Source organism: Nelusetta ayraudi, unplaced genomic scaffold (genome assembly GCF_046127955.1).
Source record: "Nelusetta ayraudi isolate G7.1 ecotype Tasmania unplaced genomic scaffold, CSIRO-AGI_Nayr_v1 ptg000031l, whole genome shotgun sequence".
Taxonomy (NCBI): domain Eukaryota; kingdom Metazoa; phylum Chordata; class Actinopteri; order Tetraodontiformes; family Monacanthidae; genus Nelusetta; species Nelusetta ayraudi.
In genome coordinates this window covers 5,264,146-5,282,287 of record NW_027466081.1, presented here as the reverse complement: position 1 = coordinate 5,282,287, position 18,142 = coordinate 5,264,146, and the positions used below count along the sequence as shown (strand labels likewise).

Here is an 18,142-nt window from a genome sequence, read left to right as displayed (position 1 = left end):
GTTTTCATTGAACTGAAAATCTGTTTGTGTGTGCAGGAAAGGCCGCGGAAAAAATGCATGTGCACAAATGAATGATGAAGGCCTGAGTGTTGAGAGTTTGTGGAGTTTTTCCATGGATGTATTGTCAGAACTGGATACCGTATTGGCAATATGGTGGCGTGCCGATTTTGCCCAGTGGCAACTCGAAGTACTGCAGCAAAAGAAAATTCCATGGGCCCAAAAAAGCATTTTTTCCCATAGACTGCGATACAAAAATAAATGCATTTAAAACGGCTGACAGTACGACTGTGACCTGAATCGCGAATCGTAGCAAATCTTTCTATTGTACATTTTTCACTTATGTTCTTTTAGCGTGATGTCACAATGTCGTACGTGTTGCGTCTCAGCTCGTTCTGATTGGCTGCGTCCTGACGTGTCTGTAGTGACTCTGGGGGCCTGAGTTTTTCTTATTCTTGTGCTTAACATGTTTCCCCCTTCACTTCGTCCTAGCTTGTTTGCACCGAGCTATAAATTCAATTATTAGGTGAACCCGCGCGAGTTAAGCAGTGAAACCACCAGTTTTATTTCTTCTTTTCTTGTTTGCCTGCGCATTATCTAGCTGCCTTCTCATTGGCCCGGCTCGCCATATTCATCCGAGCACTCGGCTCACCTGAGTAATGCTAATCAGATTATTCACATATGAAACCAAATCCAATCTAAACAAGATCCCTTGATGTTGCCTGTGCTTCTTGGGCCTCGGCTGATTTCTCTTTGAGCTCGTTTTAAGTTCCCTTTGCATATGCATGGACGTACATACTGCGGCTGACCGGCTGCTTATTTAACATCAAAGTGTAAAAAAAAAAAAAAAAAAACGTATTCAGCTGATTACACGCGGCAAATCGGAGTGTTTTTTTTTTCTGTTTTGTTTTTAATTCCTTTTGAGGGAGAACTGCCACCGCGTGTTTGATGATCTGGCGGACACGTGCACGCACTCTCCGCGGCGCGCACGGCGGCGACCCGGCGTGGTTGCCACCGGAGCAGGTTCTCAGGCCCCAGCCGGGGTCGGCGAGGCGAGGAGGGGGAACCTCGAGGTACGAGGGAACTGGGGAACAAGTTGGAGGTGGGCTGCCATCAAACGATCGACTGTGTTTTTCGCTCTCTCTCTCTCTCTCTCCTCAAACACAACTCACGCAAACACACACACACACACACACACACACACACACACACACACACACACACAATTACAATTTGTCTTAATCACGGGGCCGCCCTCCACTCGTGCAGATTTTCATTGGAGTGTTTTTGTTGCCGTGAATGAGGCACATCAAAGCCGGGGGACGGGGTAGCGGGGGAGGGGGCGTCGCTCACTCGTCTTTTTGCTTTTAATTCACACACGTAACGCGAGGACACACACACGCCCGTACGTGCGGAGGTGTCGGGTGCTGGGTTTGAAACATGTGGCGGGCGGCCAGATGAAAGCAGAAGCCCCCTTTCTGCCCTGGTGCCATCTCTCTCTCTCTCTCTCTCTCTCTCTCACTCTCTCTCTCTCTCTCTCTCTCTCTCTCTACTACTTTGTGTGTCCCTCGGCCTCTCTCCCCACGCCGTACACTCTCCTCCCGGGCAGGTCAAAGTGACCCCTCTCCCACTACAGAGAGCCGCCGTACAATCGGTGGACCTTTTGAGCCGCGTTTGAATCGCCATTCATCTTTCCCGCTGTGCCCCCCCACATGCCCCACCCCCGCCCGCCCCACCTTTTTTTTTCCCCTTCCACCCCCCGCCCTCACACAAGGACTCATAAAAGATCAGAGACGTGTAAAGAAAGCATTTGTCTCTGTGTGCTGATTGTGCAGACAGCAATTCAGCAGCAACAGGTATCTTTTTTTTTTTTTCTTTCATATTTGCCGTCGTCGCAAGGACGGCGGTGTAGCTTGGAAGTTGTGGTCGATGGCTTAGATCTGTAATGTTTGGTTTGCCAGGGGAATTTTTCTCTTCTGGGAACTTGTCAAGTGAACATTTCAGTTATTGCTCCACAGAGTGGAGTTAAGTTAGGTGCAGCTCAGGCTACAAGGACGGTGTGATCAAGCTTCCTTGAAGCCTTGACATATTTCAGCGGCCTGGAGTTCCCTGAGAGCCATCGTCACCAAAAGCGCATTCGCAAAGTCATTAGTCAGTCAGTATTATTTACCGGCATTGAGTCCATACCTCCTGCTGCCTGTAGGTGGAGCACGTCAGGCGAACCCTGCAGCCAGTTTGATTCTAGATTTGTCAGTCTGGACTAGGGCTGGGTAATTTTGGTCAAAAATAAAATCCCGATTTTTTTTTTCTCTGAAATCTCGTTAAATATGCTACAAAAACGGGACAAGGGCGTGTTGTATGCGACTTCGGAAAAATAATTTACCAGGTAGTGGTGAGGGCAGCAAACAGAATCACTTCTTGGTTTTAACACCTGCTGTGGCTAGTGCAGATGCGAGTAAACATAGGTAGCCAGTTAACAGCTTCCCGAGGGGGGAGGAGGACTACGGTACCCAAGAGGCGCCAACCCGGAAGCATGAAAGAGGAAAATCGATTTTCCGATTTTCCTCTATTTAACATCGTTACGACTAAAAAAATCTGATTTCGATTTAAAATCGGTTAATCGCACAGCCCTAGTCTGGACTTTTCGATTCGATTCAGTTGGTCTGATTTTTGGTTAGTTGGACCCTTTAGATCATCCTGTGCTGTTTTACCGCTCTGGCTTTTTGTCCACTGGTGGGACGCGACAATGACAACAAGAAGCGATGATGCTTTAAAAGCAAATGTCCTGAACTAGAGATGTTAGCAATTAATCGATTATCGATTCATTCTCGATTAAGAATTTAATCGATTAAATTAAATTAGTCGCAATAAATTGAAATTTGTTTTGTTAAATGGCGTGGTGTATACCTAAAACATGTTACTTTTAAACAACTTTTAAAAAAAGTTGAAATGTGACCCATTAGAAGTCAACTTAAAGTCAGGGGATAAATGTTTCGGGTGTTTTTACTACTATCTAATGTAAAAATTGGTCACATTGGACCCTCAACATTATTTAAGGGTTATATAATGTGTTCCTTACGCATTTTTCATTGTGAAATTTAGGTTCTCATGAAAAATTGCCTCTTATCAATTAATTGTTAATCGATCGATAAGGTCAATCAACTAACGATTAATGAATTAATCGATAATTTGCATCCCTATCCTGAACAAGTCAAACATACCAACCATAGGACAGAATCAGGCACCGGATGTGGTCCTAACAGATCAGATTTTAGGATTGGATGTGGAAATCGTTCACACTTCCCCACTTTGCAGCCCGACGCATTTTTCGGAATTGCAAAAACAGCTACAAGACTTGATCAGTATTAAGATTTCCGCAGGTATTTGAATGCATTCTGTGGCGGCCGAGCGGGACGCCAACGTAAATCCTTTTCGTTTCACTCCTGGTCAGATAAAAATAAACGAGAATCCTGCCTCTGATTGGACTATTGTGCGGAGTCGCGATGTGCGCCTGCGATAGAAGAGGAGCCGGACAAACTTCTCACTGCTGTCTGCCTTCATCTCTCCCCCCCAACCCCGTGTTTGATCTCTCCATCTCCCCCTTGTGCAATCCTCCCCTCCCCCCCGACAGCCTTTTTGCTCTTTCCGTCTAGTTTTTCCCTCCGAGTTGTTTCCTTTTGTCGGAGGGCCGCACGTCAAACAGGCTGGCACACGCTCTCCTTTTTTTCCCCCATCCTGTTTTCCATCCCCCTCCCCCCCCAAACACGGGATAGCAATCTCCCGTCCCTCCTTTTCTTCCTCCACTCCTCCTCACTAGGCCGAGCGAACCAGCCCCCGTGTTTCCCCCGGAGATCGTGCGGATAAGGGACACCTGTCGGAGTCGCGGCGGCGCTTGCGTGTGGCCGCCGAGCAGGTCGCGCTCCGGGTGTTTGGGCGAAGGGGGAACTTTGAAGGGTCCCCGAGACAAAGCAGCTGCCGGGGCCAAAGCTGCGCAGTTACCAAAGATGTATTGGCCTTTTAGTGCGCGGTGTTGTGACTACCGGGAGAGGCTCTGTTCGCCGCAGAATTACTTCAAAAGTAGTTTTGGACATATTGAAGTATGTTTGTTTCTCAGGAGCTTTCTTAAGTCGAGAGTGGGCATTGTTAGTTAAGCAGGAGTCTTTCCTTGAACTGCTGCAGTTTGACTTTCTGCGCCTTTGGCTGTAACGACGATGTTACTGGTCAAAAACTGAACTCTAGAGACATAAAATACACCTCTCACAAATGGTTCAGGATATTTTGCTTTGGGATAAAGATTCAGATTACACCTAAAATGTACTGTAACCAGGGCTGTCAGTCGATTAAAAATTTTAATCGCGACTCGATTAATCGAGTCCTGAGTTAACTCGCGACTAATCGCAAATTAATTGCACTTTTTTTTTTTTTTTACCCTGCTCCAATATTCTGTTTTTGTTTCCATTGGAACGTTCCAAAACGATTACATACTTGCGATTTACTTACTTGTGTGTGTTTGTAGGTTTCGTCTCTCTCGCAATCTGACACTAGATACTGAAAAATATAACACACACAAATATGATTGCGTTTGTCAATTGCGGTATTTCATCTTGCAATTTCATCATTGCTTTTATTTTCGCCCCAACAATAACCCCCACAGTCACACTTGATTTGACCTTCCGTAACCTTTTAAATGCACATGTGCTGTACAGCTGCCCAGTGTTGCCGCGCTCGCCGTGTTACTCTTTAACCAGGTGATTAACCTCAAAAACGTGTCTGATCCGTGAATAAATAATAGATGTTCTGGTTCAGTCACAGTTCTTATTCAAACAGCCCTCTTCATCCTGATGAGACCAAGTGTGACGCCCAAACAAAAGGTCACATGATGAGTCACTGAGATGTCTTTTTTTTTTTTTTTTTTTGGTTTGCTCCACCCACCGCTGTCGTTAGCGTTTGTTTGAATAAATACAATAAAAGAAATGGCCATGACATTGCATATTTCTTTCTAGACGCCCTGCTGTTCTGATGTAATATCAGTGTAGCGAGAACTTTTGGACATTTGGAAAGAGAATTTTATTCTCAGTGTTTATACCTTTGAAATTTTTTTAACAAATGCAACACCTGAAAAGGAAAGTTTTGCACAAAACTCTGTTATTTTTGCAAACTGGCCTGACTGCATAATAATGATTCAACTTTCTGGCCTTGCTTTTGCACCAGAGTCTTCAGGCTCTTTGCCAGTGACGATTCTTTCACAATAATGTCTCTTTTGCAATGTTGCTCACTTGATTTGGTTCTCTGCATGTAGGAGCCTTCTTTTCTTTCTGCAGCAGGAATCACAAGCATGTAAAGTAATAAAACTCCACCCGAATTTGGTCAAAGTCACGCGGCTCTTATAATCTCTCAGTTTTTTCCCAGTTTAATGTGGTGAAGGTCCCTCCTGCTGTACCTGGAAAAGTGCTGGAAGTTCTCATCTGTACCTGGACGAACAGCTGGACTCATTTTGCCCTTGTTTTGTTCGTTTTTGTTATCTGCTGAGCCGAACGCTGTGCTGGAGAAGTACGGTATTTAGTAGGTAGCCATAAACTGACACATATTAACAATAAGATACTCGACAACCTTTGCCCTGAGATTGGCCTTTTTACAGTTGCCTCCATCTGACAGTTAACAATAAAAGACAACTTGTGCAACAACATCCGGATGAAAAGCCACCATAAAGGCCTAATTGGGCCCGCTCAGCGCAGATGTCGTTAGCGAGTGTTGGGCTGCGGGGGACGGGGGGCAATAAACTACTCGTCGACGACCGGTCGGCTCGCACGTGGACGCTCAGGTCTCTTGGCTTCCCCCCCTTCCGCAGGCTGCCAGCGTCTGGTCGGACTCTCCAGAGGAAAGGCCAAGGTCTGCTACTACAGCGGCTGGTACTACTGCCAGAGCTGCCACCAGGACAACTCCTTCCTCATCCCCGCGCGCCTGCTGCACAACTGGGACACCAGCAAGCATAAGGTGCACAAGCAAACACAGACAAAAGTAAAAAATAGTGTAAATGCCAGCTGAAAATCATCTGTTTTAAAGCATTGAACAAAGTTTTACATCAGGTAGTTTGAGATTTCTTTATCGTTCATGGCAGCTGGTTTTAAAGGTCTCTTATGATGATGATGTCATGATGTTCATTTTTGAACCCCAGCTCCACTTAAGTAGCCTCACATAGTTAAGCCACCCCTCACACATACAAAAAAAACCTCTGGATTTTCCAATAAGCAGAATATTTAGCCCTGTGTTTGCAGCTTCCTGTAAATACTTGTCAGTTTTAGCAGGAAGCTAGTGCTAATTGATGCTTTGTTGGAACTTGTTTGCATGGGGACATCAACAAGGGGGAGTCAGTGGGTGGGGCCAGTACCTGATCTCGTTGTCACTAGTCCTTAGACAGGAACTTGTGCCCTTTGTGACATCACAAAAGGCTGGTTTGCACATATGCAAAAGCAAGCAAAAGAAAGAGTAAAGAATGGGTTTGGCTCTTTTATGAGGAGTTCACTGACAGGCTGCTAATCCGAGACATGTGTCACCTGTTCAGGTAACAGCAGTAGTTCCTCCTGTAAATCGCAAACTGTCTCTTTTCTCAGGTGTCCAAACAGGCCAAGGAGTTCCTGGAGTTTGTGTACGAGGAGCCTCTGCTGGACGTCCAGCAGCTCAACCCCTGTCTGTACGAGCACTGCGAGCCGCTGAGCACCGTGCTGCGCCTGCGCCAGCAGCTGCAGTCGCTGCGGGCCTACCTGTTCAGCTGCCGGGCAACCGTCGCCGAGGACCTCAGGCGAAGGTAGGCGGGACCTCGCACCTGCAGGGCGAACGTTTCGAGCGCCGTGTCTCCGAATCTCTGAATGGATGTTCAGTAACGTCGAGTTTATGATATTTATTATGCAGCACAATAAGAGAAAAATATAGTGATGCAAGATTGTTTGCTTTATTTTTCACATACATGTAAATAGATGTGACATACAAACAAAGACTGAAGACGGCCTTCAGAACAGAAAGTACAATTTAATAATAAGTAATGTGTAAAAATGTGTAATAAGTAGTAATGTGTAATAATATGTAATAATGTGGATATAACAAGCAACAATAGTAAGAGATAACAAAAATGATCTTATCTGAATTTAGATAGTTATTCTAGTGATCAGGAGCTTGCAGTTGAACTCATTATACTTGAGTAATAAAAGCCACAGTGAGTCCAGAAATAAAGGATACGTATATCGTAGAGTAATTAAACCAAGTTAATTAATAATATGGCAGAAGTCTGACCTAATTACAAACTTTCTCGTTGGCATTTTTGCACGCAGACTCTTAAGACTAATTTCATCCAAAAGCACACAGAATCCTCGCAGTCAAACCAACTACAAAGTTTCTGCCGTGTTGAAGTTGCACGGCTCTGATTTACTAGTTTAATAATGTCGTCGGATCCTGCGACGTGTTAGCGTCTGAAAAATCACATCCGTTGCTAGCAGTTAATCCTTCTGGCGCTTCCTGTCATTGACAACTTAAAACCTTTAGAGGGGGGGAAATTGAACAGAACACACAGGTATGAACGTGTATATTTTGTTATTTTGGATCCCAATGTGGTTTTATTACTTAAAAAAAAAAAAACCCACCCCAAATAGCTTCCGAAGAAGACGGAGCCTTACCGAACCCATTTCAGAACCGTATCACTTCTGTTTACCTCTGTCCCATTAGCTAGCGCCGGCTAGTGCCCCGCCACTTCTAAACACAGCGGGATTGATGAGGGCCGTGGCGCTAAAACCTTCCCCTGGTCATTAGTCTTGCCGTGAAAGGGGAAAACTGAAGGGAGAAGCCTGTGGGACACATCTGCACAAAGGAGCTGCAGCGGGAACCGAAGGCGCTCGGGGTGTCCCGTAGTTCTGGGCCCGGCTCGGGGGCCATCTGACAGCAGGCTGCTGCACGTCCGGGGGGATTAACTTATTATTTTAGCGCATGCCTCCATTAGTGAGTAAACCCCGTAAGCGATTGTGTTTTATTTGGGCAAACCTCCTAGTTGCCATGCTGTTTGAAAAAAGGAAAGGAAAAGAAAAGAAAAGTTGCGTTTTCGGGGTCACGCGGAGCACAACGCCGGCCTTGATCACAACATTAAGAGTTGCAGTAACATTGTAACAGAATGAAAAATAACACATGCACCTTGCTCACGGACCCTTTTGTGAGTGCTGAGGGCAAGTAAATCGCATCAACTGTGATACTGCTATTAATTCAAAGGTTTTTTTGTAGCATTCGTTAAAATTTCCAATTGTTTGTATGCACAAATAGCTGGTCAGCCAATCACATCACTGCTATTTAGTGCATGAAGGCATGTAGTCAACCATGTGGCTTTGGATAAATTGGATTGAAGTGATTTTGAACGCAGTGAAGTTGGTCTGTTCTGAGTATTTCACACGCTTCGCTACGTCGTCCCTCAGCGCACGGTTACAACGCAGCGATGTGGCGATATCGGAACCGTGTCTGCCGGACCCGAAAATCCTGCGCGGAGGGCGCCGTCGAGCCGTGAATTAACATCTTTCCCTCCGCCCACGAAAGCTGCGGAAGTGGAAGCGCAATTCAAGATTAGCGTTCTGATCTCGACGTGTGTGAGATCTTAATATCAATCGTGCCTTTCATGACCAGCGCACAATATAAGAGTGCGTTTTCATCCGGACACTAATTAACATGTAACTAATGTTCGTTTGATTGCGGCGTGTTTGATTACTTGGGGTGGGGGTGCTGTGTGTGTGTATGTGTGCGGGGGTGTGTGTGTGTGTGTGTGTGAGATTAGTGGTGCCCCATTGTTATAAACTCCTCTGTTTACTATGTTACCATTGGTTACCTCTTTAACATTCATAAGACGGCATACACACACACACACACACACACACACACACACACACACACACACACACACACACTTATGAATACACATGTTCTTGTGTGTTTTCTTTTGTGACACTCATCACTGGCTCAGACGGGATTTAACATGGTGCCATTTATCCTAGTGGCCTGATAGTAGGTGTCAAAACATCAACGCACACACACGCACGCACACACACACACACACACACACGTACACACACATGCGTGCTTGTGGCGCTCCTCCCCCCAGCTCAGGATTTTAGATTCAAATCAGGACTTTCAAGAGAACTGGCACACCGGTGGTTAAACATTATTCAGGCTAATGTTTAACTCCAGCTTGTCGTCACTTTTCAATATTGTGTTTGTGCAGGATCGAGCTTCTTATTGTCTTTATTCAGGGACCTGTCTAATCTAAAATGCACATTTTTCTCCCTGTTTTCTGTCCCCTTCTTTTGTCCTCAGGATCTTCCCCAGAGAGTACCTGCTGCAGCACATTCACCTGTACTCTGTAGCCGACTTGCAGCAGGTAGGTGCAAACACACGCACGCACACATGGATGTAGTTCACCTGAAACACCAGAAAGCTGGGGTTACGAGGCAGCAGTGACCACAGCGAGGTCTGTTTGGGTAACTGCCTCTGTCGCACAATGCAATTATAACATTGAAAAAAATGTGATCAATGCGAAACTTAATAAGATTTAAGAAAAAAAAGAAAAACTCTCTCACTGCAAACAATCGCATCAGTCACAAAAGTCGCAAAAGTCACAATTATAATAGTATGATATATAGTATAGTAATAACATATATAAATATATATATACGTATATATATACACACACACACACACACATATATATATGTATATATATATATATATATATACATACATACATACATACATACATACATGTATACACACATACATACATACTTTAAAACAGAAAAATACATGCTTATAACTCTAGAATCAGCTTAGTAAAATAGTCACTTATATAAGTATTTAAGTATTTTGGAGGTTGGAAAGAACAAAATGATAAGATAAAAATGTTAATTTGCACTTTGCAGCATCTCAAAGTCACATTTATGCAAATCAAAAGCCATTTCATAAAAATAAAAAAAAAGGCAAAAAAAAAGCAACAACGAGCCAGTTCTCAGAGAAGGGCTCTTCTTTGAGAGCTCCTTCACATTTCTTGCATTCATTGAACTGGTCAGTTTGTGGCCACTTCCTGGTTGCGTGTCCTCTGCTGGATGTAAGAACAGCTTCCCAGAGCTGCAGCGCTGATGCAAAACTGCCTCCCACCCTCACGGCTCTTTTCCCTGAGGATGCTCCAGAGGTTCTCAATAGGGTTGAGGTCAGGGGATGATGGTGGCCGCACCATGAGGTTTCCTCCTTTTATACCCGTGGAAGCCTTGGGGGTATTTTTAGCTGAGTGAGATGGTGCGTTGCGCTTTCTATTTTAACAAGATGTTTTTTTTTCTTTCTTTCTTTCTTTCTTTCTTTCTTTCTTTCTTCTGGCTCTTACCTTTTTACTCAACTCCGTGAGAGCCCTGAATGAGAATTCCAATGGGCCTTGTCTGTCTGGTTGCACACAAATTAGAAAAAAACACATCAGTCTGGACGCATGACGAGACCAGCCTCATTCACCCTAAAAAAAATATTTCCTGAAACTGAGAAATGCTTAAGTTCTTCACAGCTTCTTCCTTGTTTCCTCACCAAGTAACCTCAAAGTTCCTCAACCTTCATGCTTTCAAATCTCAACGTCATCTCTCCGTTTCCCGCCGTTTATTAATTCAATTCATTTTACCCCCCCGCCCCCTCTTCATACGCCGACGTGAGATCGAACGAGGTTCACCTCATTCTCTGAGTAAACATGACCTCTCTGGTGTTTCTTTGGCACCTGTCCATATCATAACAGCGATAAGAGCGAGTAATACCCTCTGAGAAGCCCCATTTAGCGCAGGGGCAGCGCTCTCAAGGGTCCTAATCCAGCAAAACAATGGCCTCAGTGGAAAGAATTCCTGCGTGGCCCTCGCGGAAACCCTTTTTTTGTTTCGCACGTCTTATTGCTGTTGACCGCAGTTGCTCCCTGCGCCTCCTCCTAACACACTGGCCCGGTTCTGGTTTTGCCGTCCCTTCACCCCGATTCGACTGATTCGGCCTAAAATTCCGCGCCTGCAGTTTGAACTGTTGTTTTTTTTTTTTAGTTTTGTTTTTTTTGTTTTGTTCAGCATCCAGGAGTTGAAGAGATGAGGGAGGGGGAGGTGGAGTGGGGGGCAGGTCAGCAGAAAAAAAAAAGGGACCCCCAAATGACTGAAAAGTTCTTTTGTCCGTCACTATGTCGACGATGTCGCCCCCTCCCTCGCCCTTTTCTCCTCCAGCCCTTCCTGACTCGGGAGCCTCAGCCAGAGGCTCTCACGGCGAAAGCGATTGGAGCCCCCTCCTCCCTCCCTTCTCCACCTCCTACCCCCCCCCCCCCCCCCAACTCCCCCTCTCCACCCGCCGACCCCTGTGTTTCTCCGCTTCGCTAATTGGTCACATTCAGAATCAGCAGGCAGGAAAACAAAGCGTGACATCCCACCATTCTTCCCCCGGCATCTCCCCCGCACCCCCGCCTCCCCACCCCCTCGGCCTCACGCACGCTCCGCGAAACGCGTCCCCTCCCGCCCTCACCCCGGACCACCACCAGCACCACCACACACACACACACACACACACACACGCCACCCGACTCTCGCTTTCGTTCGCAGCTCGAACTCTCCGTCAAACTCGGCCAAGACGCAAAACTGTTTTAAGATTTTGCGGCAGCAGCGGCTCTCAGCGACCCCCCCCCCCTTCCCTCCTCCCCCACCCCCCTCTAACCTCCCGCTCTCGGAGCTTCTGCGGCGCCGCGCCTCTTAATTGGTTTTCCATATTAACAAGCTTGTTTCTTTTCATTCAGCCCCCTGAATAAAACGCTGCTCTTCATCAACGTGGCTTTTTTTGTTGCCGCTCAGAGGTCAGCGAAGGCTAAACTCACCCCCGCCCTCCCCCAAAACCCCAAGCCCGAACCCGCTCCCCCACCCCTCCTTCCAGAACTAAACACAGGGGCCATGCTAGCCCCTCCAAACCCCCCCAAAAAAGCATATGTGTTTGTCTAAGGACTCCCTGCCCACTCGCCTCCTACGCTGGCTTTGAGAGCACGTGCAAGGACCACAGTCGCAGGTTCAGACTGCAGGCGAATCTGATTCAAATCAGATTCCTTCTCAAATCCGATTTTTTTGGGGCTGACTGTCCACACTGTTTTTTTTAGCAAGTGTCCAAATTGGATCTGGCTGTTCAAACTGGTCTGAAGTCAAAACCCATCGGTGTGTTTCGAGCTGTTCACACTGAGACACATCTGTCCAAATCCGTTTTGCAAAAATCGGATCGGAATCGGATTTGTGACTGTTCAGACTACAAAAGAGCCATCCGGTTTTAATCTGGATGGGCTGAAAATCGGATTTTGGCTGGCAGTCTGAACGCGGCTAAAGTGTCCGGGTTGGGTTTGCAACAGCCAGGCTTCCCACAGTGACACCCCGGCATTCCCTCTGTGCTTCACCGCACGGCTACAGCGGCTGCGAGGCCTCTTCACTCCAAGTTAAAGGTTTCTCAAAGAGAGAGAGAGAGAGGGAGAGAGAGCCACACATTCTGCTCATGGCTTTGACTTTGAGCGCCCCCCTCCACTTCCCTCTCCCCCAATAAACAATACTGGCTCCCCCAGGAATGTCAATTAGGACAGAGACGAGCCTCCTTTAGTTCCAAGGAGTTACCGGAAAAGGCTCAACGATGATTTAAATTTGTGATGTCTTCAGTTCTTTGGACCTTCTCAGTTGAGCCGTTGTCCAATTTTTTCCACCTTTTTTTTTTTTTTTTTTTTTTTTTTTTTTTTTTTAAAGTTGTATTTTCCTCTTATATTCGGCAACACACATCTGCAAAAGTCTTTTACGCCGCAGCCCCGCTGCCGCTCACAGTAAATTAGAGGTCTTAACCGCCGGGCCCGTGTGTTTTTTCGTCCGCAGAGCCAAAGTACAAATCTGAAACTCAGAATTTTGTGGCCTAGTTCCCTTTAATTCCATTAATTTTTTTTTTCTCCCGCATTTCGGCCGAAATGCTTTTTAACTCGGCAGGTTTTCGGGCTTCAAGAAAAAAAAAATACAAAACGGCCCTTCGCCGGAGTAAATTATTGTGTCTCAGCTGTGTTTGTCCTCTCCAGAAGATTACTTTGCACAGGGGAACTCCCAGATAAGATGGACACCTCTGCATAATACGCTGACAGCCAACATACATTAATTCTGTGTGTGTGTGTGTGTGTGTGTGTGTGTGTGTGTGTGTGAGAGAGAGAGAGGGAGAGACGGAGGCAGAGAGTTATCCAAACACGACTCACCCTGCTCTCTCCTGCCTTGTAATCCCAGCTGGCTTTCTAGTGCTTCATTGGAAGTGTGTGTGCGTGTGCGTGCACGTGTGCGTGTGTGTGTGTGTGTGTGAGGGACAGAGAGCTGAGGGCAGGCGAACGGCTGTTAAACAGCAGTTTTAGGGGATTAGGAGGTTTTGGACCACAAAGACTCTGCGTGGAGCAACGAAAGAATGGGAGGAGTTGAAGAGGGCGGATGGAGGTGGAGGGAGAGGAGTGTGTGTGTGTGTGTGTGTCGGGGGGGCTGGTGGGGGTGAGGGGGTAAGAGATTTGAATACATGTGAATACAAGCTTCCCTTTCTGACCAATCGAGACTTGGGGAGAGAATTTAAAACAAGTGAGACTTAAGAAGTGATCTTTTAAGTTTGTGCTAACTTTATTTGGCATCTTCCTGCCTTTGGGTGCCTTTTGCTATCCCAGTTTTAGAATGGGTGACTCTATTGCACATTGTCCTAAATAACCAATCGACTGAAAAGAAAAGTGGGTTTTATGCTGGGATAAACTCAGACGTTAATCAGGATGTTACTGACAACACATCGGTAGTCGAACTGCAAAAACGAAATGTTATCGCACAAGAGGAGGCTGCTGAAACTTGCTAAACTACACATGAGGCTTATCAGAGTCATACATTGCGACTATGAAGATTAGCTCAGTGCTGGGAACTGCTCCTGAACCAATGTTTTGTTTCAATGTGACAGTTTCTCATATTTGAAAAGCTAATCGCGAGAAGATAAAAGATAAACTATATAACAGAGGAAACATGGAGTGTTTGGGGTTTTCCTGTGAATTGCAGGTTCTTTCCTAGTGGATGGTTCCACTGAGAATCTGCCACTGCTGCTGCCTTAGTACCAAATTTCTAATGTGACCAGAAAAACGCACATTAGAACGGCAGCAGAATCTGGGTTTTCGGAACCAAGGTATGAGTCTCGAACAAGGAAACAGTTTAAAAAGTGAGATTGAGTGAAGCCTCCTCAGCCTGGATGAGCTGATTTCCTCATTCACCGACTTTTACTGTTTTCTTAAACTGTTCTGTCCCTTTGCTGCCTCCCCCCATCCAAACCCCTCCCCCCAGAGTCCCTCCAGAGCTACCAGTCAGCCACCAGTGCTGTGCTGCCAGTGGTTTGATTCTGCCCAGTCCAATTATAGAGGGCCTTAATTACTGGGCCTGTCAGCCTCCATCACGAGAGCCATTCGTCATGTGGACCGGGTTGGACCGGGCTGAGTCGTGGGGTGGGGTGGAGTGCGAGGGGGTGGGGGTGGTGGTGTTGGGGGGGTGGGGGGTTCCACTGTGTCTGGAAACCTATTTGTCCCCTCTCTTGATTTTTTTATGGGGCAGTTGCACATTTGTCACACTTGGTTGTTTTAAAGAGTGACATAATTGAGTTTAAGGCAAGCTGAGGAAACTGAATCAACGCACTTCTCCCCCACTCGGCCTTTAAGTCGTGACGGCTTTACACCTGGTGTTAAAGCACCTTCTGTGCGGTTGGGTCTGCAACTGTATGGAGCCGAACGGGTTCAGGATGCAGCGAGAAACCGATTTTGATCTCAACTTGCATTGTTAGCTGCATCCAATACGAGCGTGCAACAACAAAATCCTGCTACTTTCCAAGTCAGACTTATAGTCGCCTGCTGAATTTAGTCTGGGTCCTCAGCGGCTCGAAGGGCAGCTTGCAGCAATGCCTTCTTGTTTTTGTCATTGGAAGGAGTTCAACTGGAAAACGCTTTAGATTGGAGTTTGGCAAGATGGATGTTTGTGGTTTTCTGAGTTAAAATGCCACTATTTTAGCTGCTTTGCAGAGTTACCATTTCTGCAAAATCACTGTCTCAAATCCATACCGTGCAACTGTATTGGCCAGGACGTATCGGTTTTGCGGCTCTGAAAGACGGACGCCAAAAAAATGGAAGTTGCGTTGGAAGAAAAAAGCCGTCACGGGGTGTGATGTGGTCACCTGCCGCTAGGAACATCTGGGGGAAGCAGCAGCACGTGTGAAGATGACTTTGGTAACTCAATGCTCCTCATTGTGGGAAACCAAATTGTCGAGCATTTGCAGTCCAGTGCTCTTGACGTTTCTGAATACTGCAAAATCCACCTTAGCAGTCATGCTAAATCAGTCAGTTCCTCTTCCTTTGATGTCGTAAAAAAAAAAAAAAAAAGAGGCAGGGAATCCTCGAACAGGCACACCTTGGTTCCTCTTTTGGAGAACATCTTGTACACATGTCCCCATCCAAAACACATAGAGGGTCCAGCAAAGTATCAGTTTTAGTACGAGGCTGTAAACACAGGGTTAAATACACTGCTTGCTTTTTGTTTTCTTTCGTCAAGCCACTTCATGCATGTGAAGGCTGTGGCCGTCAGTCTTTACAGAGTAGGGTTGCCATGTTCTCAACCATGTGTTTTTGCTTTCCCCTTTTCCGCTGTTTTCTTCAAGTGATTGTTGCCCGTTTGGCACAACAAACCCACTGAGAAACGAAGTGCACGGCTGATGTGATGCGCGCGTTCGCCGCTGCTAGCGTCCAATCACAGGTCGCCGAGCGCGCTCCTCGACCGTTTGACCGTAAAGGCCGAGTGGAAACTCGTCCCGCTGACTGGAATCCACTACACAGTCATTAAGCTCAGTCTTGTGTGTCTTTGTCTCTGCTGCGTCATTTACAGTAAAAAAAAAAAAAAAAAAATAGGATCAGGGCGTCTCAACGTGCTCTTTTCCTTACTGCAACCTCTTTTCCTCTCCTTCGTGTACCAAAAAAGCGTTGAGGGGAGGTGGGTTGCCAGGTGGAACCACTTGTAACTGAATGCAGCCATTCGCGGCGACTCAAGATCTCTCCTCGAGCTCCAGTCTCTTATCACACACCCTGTTTGTCTTCCTTCTCATCATCTTTACAGCACAAAACCCAAACCCCAGTTGTCAACACCCTCAACTCTGTTTGAAAAGAAAGCGTATCCCAGCCTTCTTCCAATCCAAATGAATCAGACCACAAGAAGAGAAAAAAATTAGGAAGGAGATTTTTATTTATGTTTTCAAGTTGAAATTTCATGAATAAAGCAAAAAAGTTGACGTAAAAAAGACAAAAATTTGTGAATAAAGTCAACGTTTAAAAAAAGACAAGATTTTGTGAATAAAGTCAATAAAGTCTTCTGCTTTCCTGCAGGTGATTGACGGGAAACTGGCCCCCTTCCTGTCCAAGGTGATCAAGTTTGCCAGCTCGCACGTCTTCAGCTGCAGCCTGTGTCGGGAGAAGGGCTTCATCTGCGAGCTCTGCCACGACGGCCAAGTGCTCTACCCCTTCCAGGAGAGCACCACCAAGAGGTACAGCCTCTCTTTCATCCTTTAGTGTAATTTGAAAAAGCGGGCGCCGGGGTGCTCAGATGAGGCTATTTTTAGTGTAGTTGTATCAGATAAGACCGGCGGGTAACGTGCAAATGTTTGGTTTCACCGCTAGAAGTTGGGGTCTCTTCTGCAGACCTTTCGTTTCCTGCGAAGAGTTTATTCTTGAGTCCCGATCGATATTCTTTATTTTTGAGCCGCATTCACTTCAGGTCGCGTTCAAGTGGGGCTTGTAAACATTTTTGGGAACCGCAACCAAAAGGTACTTTGGCTTCCTCCCAGAGTCCCAAGACTTGCACACTGGGCTGATTGAGTGCATCCATCCATCCATGCATCCAGTGTGACTGTGGATGGATGGTTTGCTGCCTTCACTCCAAAGATAGCGGAGATAGACTCCAGTAACCTATGAGCCAAACTGCAGGATAAGTTGGATGGAAGAATGAATGGAGATCCATCTTCTGCCTTCTGCCTGCCCATGTGACTCGATGGCCGTCGCCCCCGACGTGATCCAGAGCCTCAAGCTCTTGTCCCTTAGACCGAGAGCGGCAGCAGAAAGACGGATAAGCGGCCAGCAGCTCTGACTCCCAGGAGACTCGGAGATGCTGACAGCCGAATCTGGACAGTGACTCGCACACTCGCGCACCTCGTTTGTTGAGTTGTGTTTTACGACGCGCCGGAGGAGTGCTAAGTGTCGTCTTTATCTGCCGCACTTCCAAGAACTGAAGTGGACTCTGTTGGCTTCATTGGTCAATGGTAAGATGAAGAAATGAGGAACAACGGAACGCGAACACAGTCCCATAGTGAACAGATTCAAAATCAGGTCTTTAACGTTGTCCTCTGCTGCCTTGTGTTGGAGGTCGTCGGCAGTGTTGCTAATTAGAAAAAAAGCTATTAAGCGACAGACGTTTACGACTTTTGAGCTGTTAAATGGAGTCGACACGTTTAGCCCGCCCTTGCAATAAAACACGTCTTGTTTTTTTTTAGAATAAAATCCAAGTTTGTTTAAAAAAAAAGAGAGCCAACGTTCAGCAACCTCGACAGTTTCGTGACAGTTTTTTGGAAAATGTTGATAGTTTATGCCTGAATGCATGCAAAAAGGATTGTGCAAGAAAACCCAATATATAACGTGTACAATGTACATACATGATACATAAAATGTATATTAAAATGTAGCGAGACATTAAACAGGAAGACACCAAAATGTTGCTGCTACTAATGAAGGTTTGTATCTAAAGTATAAAATAGTAAATAATAAATATGTTAAAGGTCCAGTTTGTAAAATTTGGCTTCGTTTATGTTTTTATGCTGGTAAAGGCTTAACATACTGCCCATAAATACATTAATAGAAGTGTATATTTGTAGTACAATAAAAGCAATTTGGTTTTTCCCACCCTTAAATGGTTCTCGTCTATATAAAAATATACATGGAGCTCTAAGGGTCTCGCTCCTAGTTAGCTGCCATCCTTAGTTACTTTAGTTTCCCTAATTACGAAACACACTGTTAGACTGGCTTACC

The 18,142-nt window shown here is 46.0% G+C and overlaps 1 protein-coding gene across 2 annotated transcripts in view; it reads left to right on the top strand.

The window, feature by feature from the left end:
* Window positions 1-18,142, top strand: part of plekhm3 (pleckstrin homology domain containing, family M, member 3) — a 32,724-nt gene that overhangs the window by 10,894 nt on the left and 3,688 nt on the right. For both annotated transcript variants that reach the window (XM_076031037.1, XM_076031035.1), the window contains exons 4-7: window positions 5,846-5,991; window positions 6,609-6,802; window positions 9,337-9,400; window positions 16,451-16,608. In XM_076031037.1, coding sequence (XP_075887152.1) covers window positions 5,846-5,991; window positions 6,609-6,802; window positions 9,337-9,400; window positions 16,451-16,608 — 562 coding nt within the window. The remainder of the gene's footprint in view (window positions 1-5,845; window positions 5,992-6,608; window positions 6,803-9,336; window positions 9,401-16,450; window positions 16,609-18,142) is intronic.